The sequence below is a fragment of the Adiantum capillus-veneris genome, chromosome 9 (genome assembly GCF_014529385.1).
Source record: "Adiantum capillus-veneris isolate H3 chromosome 9, ASM1452938v2, whole genome shotgun sequence".
In the NCBI taxonomy this organism is placed as follows: Eukaryota; Viridiplantae; Streptophyta; class Polypodiopsida; order Polypodiales; family Pteridaceae; genus Adiantum; species Adiantum capillus-veneris.
In genome coordinates, this window is record NC_140939.1 from 93,387,392 (window position 1) to 93,397,358 (window position 9,967).

At 42.5% G+C, this 9,967-nt stretch overlaps 1 protein-coding gene across 1 annotated transcript; it reads left to right on the forward strand.

The window, feature by feature from the left end:
- The first annotated feature begins 213 nt into the window (after nt 1-213).
- On the forward strand, nt 214-2,559 carry LOC147450820 (uncharacterized). The gene is made up of 5 exons (XM_086520814.1): nt 214-446; nt 1,047-1,496; nt 1,727-1,812; nt 1,913-1,997; nt 2,101-2,559. The coding sequence occupies exons 1-5, from the start codon at nt 377-379 to the stop codon at nt 2,217-2,219; spliced, it is 810 nt and encodes a 269-aa protein (XP_086376940.1). The 5' UTR covers nt 214-376; the 3' UTR covers nt 2,220-2,559.
- The last annotated feature ends 7,408 nt before the right edge of the window (nt 2,560-9,967 follow it).

The following is a 9,967-nucleotide window of genomic DNA, read 5'->3' on the forward strand; positions in this document are numbered from 1 at the left end:
CTTGCCCGTCCCAATGTGACAGGGGCCTCATTTCGCATTTTCCTAAACATATATTTTTCCGTTTTGTGCATTTCCAAGAACGAAAGTCTACAAAATGCACCTAATTTTTGATATTTTTACTCTATTATATGGAAATTTGAGGAGGATGTTTCTCGAAAATTTTACTCTATAAGGAAAGAGCACCAAACGATATTCTCAACAGTAAAGTTTTTCAGAGTAACATAGTAAAGAGAAGAGCGGCAAATCATAACGGCTCTCCCAGCTCCATAGCTCTCAGCAGACAAATCCATTTCCGCCCCCCTCACGATCAATCATCCTCGCGACTCGCTTCTCTGCCTTTCGTTCCACCTGCCTCGAAGCAGAAGTTCCAGTTTAAATGGCGCTGCGCACAAGTAGGCCTCAATCTGTGCCTCAAGACGAAAATGCGCAAGCCAACATCCTCTCAGGTACTCCTTCTATCTCCTGCATCATATCTCGAGAGCTGTGTTGCTAGGTCTTCCCACGCGTTGCAGGTGTCTTCCTTTTTTCCAAGAAGTTTCCGCACCTGCATAATGTGTATCTGTTACGTTAACTCATAAAATCAGCAGGAGATCTTTAGGCTTGATACGCGTTACTAGCTGTTTCTTTGATCGCTTTAAAGAAAACCCTACACAATGTATGTAGTGTAGGCTTTTTGAGTCGAGATTTTCAGCACATGTACGTGGAGTTCTGGCTATGGTTTTCCCATCCGCAGACTTTATTAGTGCTTAGGATCGGTTCTTTCTGTTTAGAGGCTCGACCGCCAGTTTGCAGGTGCGTGTCCTGGCTTCAAGATTAGCCTATCCTCGTTTCTGTGTGTGGGCTTGCAACAAGCCTTGAGAGGCTCATTACCTAAGCTGTCAGCCCAGTCCTCATTGTTGCTTAGTTTCTAGAAGCTTATAGAGGCGATATGTTTTTGTTTATTGCATGGTTTTTGAGTTTTAAGATTCTTGAGGTGCAAATCTTGCAAAATTCTGTGTGTGCGCAAATATGGTGTCTGTTGGAGAAAATGGTTTCTTGTCATGCAGGTAAAGTCCCAAGTCATGAACGAAAAGGGTTGCAGCAGCAAGCTCCCATGGAGCGCAAGAAGCTTTCCAACATCACAAACCATGTTCTATTGCAACCAAAGCAGGCAAGCAAGGCCATAGCAGAGAAAGAGAGCTTTGCTGTCAGAGCAGATGTGCAGGACACAATCCCTTTGCCAACTGCAAAAAAGCCGTCCAGGCCTCCGTTGAAGAACATCAGCAATGGCACACCCAACCCCATGAACAATTCCTCCTCTAAACCTCCTCTCAAAGCAAAGGCTGAGCTGAAACCCCAAACTCAAAGTCCTGCCTTCCAATTACCACCGCGATCCAAGCTGAATTTGACAGAGGAGATGAAGAAGAAAGCCGCATTGTGGGCAGAAGAGGGGATTGAAAAAGTGCACTTCACTGGCGAGGATATGGAGAAGCAGCGTTGCTTGATACGCGATAGGGGTAAAATGCCTTGCATCATGGTTTCTATTTTCTGCTTGTATGTTTTGCATCAGATGATCTCTCTGCCAGTCAAGGTGCATTGCAGTTTATTTAAGTGTCGCCATAAAAAAGCATGATATGCATGCTATATGAGCGCTCCATTCCCAAAGTGAAGCGTTTCATGTTTTTGGTTGAAAAGATTAGGACAGCTTGCTCTGCTCATGCTGCATTTGTGGGTTACTCTTTCTCAGAGATAGCAAAGCGTGTTGCAATGATTCGAAATTGTCGAATGGACATTCCTTTTCCAAAATTCTCAGTTCCATGTAGCATGGATAATGTAAGTTTTGTGCCACAATTTTCAAATTTCATTATATCTTCTTTTGGTAGCGTATTATTAACACAATAACAATGTCATATTTTTTTTTTCCTGTGGGCAGTCAACGTGGAAGCCTCCAGGAGATGTTCTTGAACTAGAAGTGGTAAAGGACCTTAGTGATGATGAGATGGCATATGAAAACGAAGGCAAGTCTTATCAAATTGTATACAATTTTTGGTTGAATTATGGGAATTTCATATTATCCAACCAGAGAATTGACATGTAATGTCAGTCAATTATTTGTGACAGGTCTAAATATGAAGATAGTGGATGAAATGCTGGGGTGCATTGATTACTTTACCATATGCTCGCCACCAAGGTTCGCAGACGGCTGGCCGACAGTCAAAGAGCTTGAGGAGTTTGAATGAGCTTGTTTCCGTATTCATCCAGCAAAAGAGTTTGAATGAGCTTGTTTCCGACAGTCAAAGAGCTTGAATGGCATCATGGTGTGTGGATGATGCAAGCTAGGAAGAATTCTTGAACTATGGACAATTATCTGCAAAAAGACAGGATTGGCTTGTTCCTTGGTGCTGATGCCTTTGGAATTATTAACTCTTCTTGTGTCTTTCAGCTTCTCGATGGCATTCCTCACTTGGATGGAGGTCATACCTTTATGCCATAATACATTTTGGAATGTGAATTTACCGGAGTGCTTAGATTCTGCTGTAAATGCTTGAGAAAAGGCTTATTTTGTTCTGTTTTGGTTCTTTTTTCTGTTCAAGGACTCGGTGAAGTTTTTGTTCTTAAGTGCAATTTTAGCATTTAACCGGATTGATGTTGGCTACGTTGTTGCAATCTCATAATGGATGCTCTTCTTAAGTGCAATTTCAGCATTCCATCAAACTGATGTGGGCTACATTTGATTTTGCAAGACTACATTTAATTTCTGCAGAAATTTTAGGCAAAGCTTTCATGATTGTTTATTTTTTTGTGCTCTGGCATGAGATGAGAAAGCCCTTAGCGACTAGGCCAGGCTGGGAGCCAATAATGTAGAACATACATCGCTCATATGCGGCACCTGCCACTGCCCATCACCTTCTCTCCTGTGCCTGTAGAAATCAATGGCCCCACTCCCACGGATGCTTGACGGCGGGAAATGGTCCCTACTGACTATTCCCCCTCCCTATTTAGTGCTCCTCCCATTCGTTTGAACTTGACGGGGTAGGAAACGGTCGTTCCCAACAGTCAGGAGGTGGCCAAAGAGCACTGCAATACTGAACCCGGCGCAAAGTGTAGAGACGGTCTACAATTCCACGCACTGATGTGTTAGCACCTCATCACATTCCATGCGTTGAGTTGAAGCTCCCTCATTGCCTGCAGGCTTAGTAAAATTTGCCTGCTAATGTGGCGAGTAGATGGATGGCTTGCCCCCCTGACTCCTAACCTTCAAGGTTAGGAATCTAATGATAGGAATTTCAAAAGAAATTGTCCATTGGTGAACGAGATAACCATAGGAGTCAAATTTCATATTACAACACTATTTAGACCAAGTTCAAAGATAGACATTTGACGTATACAATAGAGAGCACTTGCAATAGAGAGGAATCCTCCTGATCTGACGTCTGTGAAGATTGCATTTGAAGAGATGCTACAAACAAAAATGATTCCTATGGAGCCAAATTTTGTATTACAACACTCTTTAGACTGAGACGTTTGGCATATGAAACAAGTCTATGGACTGGTAGAGTTGTATTCAAAATCTTTTGATTAAAATGCCCTTTGTCATGTGTTATCAACACCTAATATGTAGCACCATGCAAATAGCTTATCCAAACAATGGTGCCCTCAGCATTGCCCCCATATCAAAGTTGGACACTCACAGTGCCCTCTCATAAATGCTGAAGAGTCCATATCATAATGGAAATACCACTATGATTTGATTGTTTGCTCAATAATATTCATCCATCCTTGCCTTCACATGTATAACCCACCCAATTACATTGTGAAGATGTAGTAAAAAAGTGAGTGTGAAAACAATAAACTGCACCTAAAACAATCCCTGAGTATTGTTGATGCATCCACTCTGCTATTTTTTAATAAGTTTCAACTAGACTAAGAAATTTCTTGAGGGTTAAAGTTATATCAATATCAATTGTAGTAGAGAGTAATGCAATGATGGAAACATTTGGCGTAGTGCTTGGTGGACCTTTGCAATACCTAACAAGACAAGTCATGCATCAGTCATACAAGACATCAAGATATGAAGAAAGGGCTACAAGAACCAATCCATAACTTACATTGGGTAAAACACTACCTATAGTTCTTTGCAAATGGCTACATGGACAAAGTCCCATTTGACGCATTAGATTAGAGAAGAGGAAGAAGAACTAAGTGGTGGCTTCCTTGCCAGATATTCAAGTTGCACAGGCTCATATTGTTAGGATTTTGTTTTCCCCTCGAGTGATTGGTTTGGAACACTTTGAAAATCATTGTGTTGGTTTGGTTTAGCATCATTAGGTAACCATGGATAGATGGACTTGTTTATACTTGCTTCTTGTTATTCTTATTAGTAAGTTAACTAACGGATGGATGAATAAATTGTAGATTGGAAACTGAAGGAGGTTTGTAGAACACTCTTATATTTTTGTTATAATTACCGTCATGCCACCACCCAATAAATAACTTTGTACATAGCTTAGCTTGGAATAACTTAGTTTGGAAATGATGCTCATGGGAAGCACTATCAAAGTCGACGATGTGGAAGCGTACACAAGAGGGGATAATACACGAGAGAGAGAGAAAGAGAGAGAGTCTCTAAACCAACCAACCTCAGCAATGAATAATTGATACAATGTACAATGGGGCAAGGGGTCACATATGTATCCACCTCAGTAAAGTGCCCTACCTGGACTTTGACAAATAGGTAAAATAAATACCTAAAAGCCAAAATAAATAATGGGATCACTTTGGACAGTTCACTTGAGATGCCAAAACTCTTAACACCCTCTCTGTAACTCATAATGGACATAAATAGTGAGACCAAGTTGATGAAGAAGCTCCAATAGTTGATTAGTCTAATCGATACACCATGGTTATGTTACCCTCAACTTTTTACCTTAGAAGAATGCCATCTTGAACATCGATTGCCTTTTAGAAATTGAATTGTAGACCACACTACACCAAGAATCCCCATTCGTGAACTGTGAACACATCACATCCAAATACTCCTAGATAATGAACTTTAAAACACATTTTGTCCATAATCTTGCCAACAACAATGGATTAGTGCACTCATCCATAATGTTTTAGATATGTTTGATTGGTTCCTTGCTAGATGCATGTATCTTGAGCTCCGACCCATGAGTTCAAACACCGATAACTTGAACTCCAACACAAGAGTCCAAATTAATTATAACAACTATTGTGGGACCTCATGGGTACCGATGCATACTAGTACTACCATCCTGTCAAGCCTTGCCTTTGCCTTTGTCCTCTAGCAAACTCATGCAATTGAGAGCCAAACAAATCGATGGTTTCCTTGAAAACTTTGGTTGAGCATTGGCTGCTAATTGGATGATGGTTGATGACCTTTCCATAGCTGATGATTGGTCTTGGTCGTTGTAGTTGTTGGCGCTTGAGCAAGAGAGGGGGGGGGGGGGGGTTTGCATAATAAGGGTACAAGCCACATGAAGCCCTTGCACTCCAAGCAATACCAAAAATAAAAAGAACGCTCTATAGAAGTTTTGTTGTTCTCGCAAGTGACTTTCACACTTCCCAAAGCCAGTCAAGAGACCCTCTTTTGATGGCCCCTCTCTTGGGCTCCAAGTTACGAAGACAAGGCTGCCAGCAGCATTTTAAAACGTTGCAGCAGATTGATGATGGAGCCGTCGTCAGAGGAGGGGCAGCAAGGGAATGGCTATGAAGACACAACGTCTTGAGGCGCTGCCCGCTAGAAACAGGGAGGACAACAGGCATGTCTACGATGGCGTTTCAGAACGTAGTGCCGTAGCTTGTAAATTAGCACCGTCAAGCCTACCTATGATGGATTTCAAGAATGCTGCCAAAAACGTAGCCCCTGTCGATGCCTAAGAAGCCCTTTGCCCACACGCCTTTCAAAATGCTATGCGAAAATAGTACTCCTCGCTGCTCTCTGCCAAGTGCTTGTTGAAACGCTCTCCAGAGATGGCCTTGTTCTTCAAAACGTTAGATGCTCCTCGACTTTCCTTCTTCTCCCCGCGGACGGTTCTCCTCCCATAATCAACGAGCACAAAGCTCTGATACCATGTCCCTCCCTCCACACTATCTTGCATGGGCATGCTCAAATGAGATCGACGGCTGAGGTGATCTGCGTCGTCAGATGCACATTTGGTAAATTCGATGCGTTTGGTAAATTTGGGAAGAAAAGTAAATTTCGACAGGCTTGTAAATTCGGGTCGATCCGCACCCTATGTCTTGAACCCCCGACCTCTCCACCACGGGCCATGTGCACTAACCACTACGCCCTCATGCGTACATTGAGATATTGGGGTTTCGAGTATGTCATATTGTAAATGTGGACCGATTAATAAATTCGGGTTAAATTTGTAAATTCGGACAAATCGGTAAATTCGGGGCAACCTCAGATCTGACGGTCCATGATTGACGTGTCCCACCTTTTCCTCCCCCACCATTGATCCCATTTAATCATGCTCGTGTGATATAGTGATGAAACATGTCAAAGTCAATGATACGAAAGCGTACACAAACGAGGAGACTACAATGAATAACTAATACAATGTACAATGGGACCAAGGGGTACCACCTCTATAAAGTGCCCAATCCAAACTTTGATAAATAGATAAAATAAATACCTAAAAGCCAAAATAAACGATGAGATCACTTTGGGCAGTTCACTTGAGATGCCAAAACTCTAACAAGCACCTCTTGTATGAATATTGTTTGTAATATAGAGGTTATAATTTCTTAGTGACTTTTTAATGCAATTGTTCACAACTATGAGTTTTGTAAAAAAGAAAAGACGAATGACAGAGGGGCCTAAATTGGCAAAAGTTATTGACAGCTAGGATTTAGGCCATCGTTGTGCAAATTCCTTCTTCTTCTCTTTCCTCCATGTGTTTATTCTATCGATCTTGTTTACATCGCTCTAATTATTGTCAACCTAGTATGCACCTACAATTTTGAAAATACATATTTAAGGGATATTCTTTATGGAGACTATTTTGAGTAAAACTCACGAGAACAAAAACAAGTAGCCGAGGGTGCAAAGTGAGTGGAAAGGTGCAGCAGCTATGGAAACAATTCCATGCCGACTTGCAATCTCATCAAGGAGCTTCAAGCCAGGGTGCATCGAACGAATGCTGCATGTTTTCCTTGCGTGCTAGAAGTGGATGCTTCATTCGCTTGAAGCTCAACAATGTGAGATAATTCACACGGAAGGTGTTTTAGGAGTCTTACAGGTGTCATTTCGGGAGGTGTAGAAGTGGTTTTCCCTTTCTCTTGCATGCACCAATAGATGCATTGTTGATCATGAGGCAGATGAAGGAGCTCCATAGTAGGTACAAAAGGACGTGCAGGTAGGTATGTAGAAGGATGCAAGAGGGGGTGTAGTATGATAGGTTGCACTGAGGTAGGCGAGGCATAGGCCTTAGGCAAAAGAGGGGGGAGAAAGAAAATCTTAGGAGTATAGTACTTTATTTTACATTGAGCAAATACTTATAGTATAGCAAGTGTTTTACATTGTTTATCCTGCCAATTAAGGGGAATCCCTTAATTGGGGGAATCCCTTATTAAGGGGTTTATTAAGGAGAATCTCAGTGGATTCCCTTATTGCTTTGAGGGAAAAATGAACTTGGAGGGGAGAGACAGAGGGGGGGATATATATTTTTTGGAACCCAAGTCAAGGTCGATAGATTTTTTGTTGGGTGCACACATGCAATCAAGAGTCGAGATAGGCTCAATGTGCAAGAACAAACGATAGCAACGGGATGTGGGCATGTAGGTTACATGGGGGAATTGAGAGGAGAATTGAGGGCATGAAGGAGGGTGGCGAGCAAGGCGATTGGGAGGGGGCCTATAGGAGAGGACGATCGCAAGATGTGAGCTGGGAAGGCCGTGAGCAGCTTGACAATAGAGGGGGATCGAGGTTTTGTACTACTGGGAGGCGTCACAAGGTGTGCCATGCCAGGAAGGCAAGTTGGGGCGTTGCCATGAGGTGAGAGGGTCACTTGAATATAGTGCATGGAGGAGGCATGAGCTAATTGTAGACAAGGAGTATAGCACAGGGATGGCGAATGTTGCATGCAAGGAAGGAGGGGACGTCTTAGGAAGGCAATGAGTGGCAAATGCGGGCGCTAGTTGGGCGGGGTTTGTTTGCGATTGAGGATGTGAAAACAGGGACGTTGGTTATGGTGAGCAATGCAACGGCCATGACTCGGCTGGGCAATCTGGATGACATCGAAGCATCAATGCGAGGAGATATGGTGACAAAGCTAGTATAGCTGTGCATGGCGGCAGTCCGATTCCAGGGAGAAGAAGAGGATGGACGTGCCTCCCATGTCTATGTTTGGACCTAACAAGGCTATGAGGATAGGTGGGATACACTTGTCGCATCAATTCCATAATACTGCTGCAAGATTTGTAAATTGGCGCTTCGGACTTGGAGGTGGATACAGAACATATTGAACGGATACCTCTATCACTGCCTATACGTTCAAGCTTCTCACTAATTGCGATCTTAGTTTTTTGTGTCTTATTCTGTGGGTTTTGGCTACTACCAAGCTTCATCAACTATTCGTGTTTCTCAAATCTGGGGAAATTCGTCGAGGTTGGCAACGTTGCCTTCTTTCATGCCAAGCGAGATATCAAGCCGAGGATGAGTTCACTGTCTCCTAAACCATTGTGCACCTACCTTGGGCTTTCTACAGCAGGAAGCGTTTGCTGGATTCGAATGAAAATGCAAGAGATGCACTGTGGAAGCTGCATACGATCAGAACTTGAAGCACGTAGAGAGAGTAATAGGCATGTGAGCTATCGGGAGAAGCAGAGAGGAAGGGGACGATTCATAAGCGTTTCTACAAGAGAGAGGCAGGGAAGGATTGATGTGCGTGGGAACTAGAGCAAAGAGCATACACCTTACTTTGACTAAAGTCGGATGTAGTGCACACATGTGCGCACCCGTTCATTCAAAAAGTGTTGTGAACGTTTCGATTGAAAAGTAAGGTTCGCGCACATGCTCCCTGTTCGTTCGAACTACATATGATTTTCGTCCGTTTGTGTTTCGTGCACAAGCATACCGATCGAACGGTCCGATCAACCCAAAATACAACATTGTCAAAAGAATTCCACACACAATCAGCGTAACATATGGACACATTTGTCCCTGCAAATAAGTACTTTCAATTCCCATAGTAAAAGAGTTCTGTCGGAAAAGAACACCGCGTCACAATACAATATAAAAGTATGTGTGACGCGCCAGAAATAAACGTTAACTGCATGCTAAATAATTGATACAAATTGCCATCCATGACGATAATAAAATAATATGAATCAACCACTAAATATAAAATACAAAAATCTCAATATGGTAGCTGCCCATCATAATGTCCTCCAACAGAAAACGCAGCAGAATCCTAACAGCTCGACAACTTCTGTTGGTAATGATTGCAATATGGATATAGATGTCAAAGATGCACAGATTGGAGACGACTACAGCCCATTGTTCCATGAAGTTGGTGTCACAACGGTTGCTTAGTGCACTAATTCTGGTTGTTTGAATTCTTTGTTCTGTTTATTTTTTATTGCAATAATAGAAGTAATCATAACATGTTGATTGGTGCAGGAAAACAATGGACAAGCAAAATGACAATCAGGACCTGACCTTGGACAAAACACATGCAGATGACTCATTTATACATCTAGAAGATGCACAAATCGACAGGATTGAGGATGTCCTGGTTGATATTTTGAAGGAATTCGTTGGTGGTGAATCAAGAAGTCGCGGTCACTTTGTTCAGAACTTGTTGAGGCGGTCCATAGCATCAAAGATACTATCGACAATTACAATGTGAACATCTATGACGTACAGGTTGCAAAGCTAGAGGAGAAAATTTTGTTGTTGCAAAGAGAAATTGCAACGTTCAAAACGCAGTTGAATCGGCTGAATGCTATAGCATCCAGG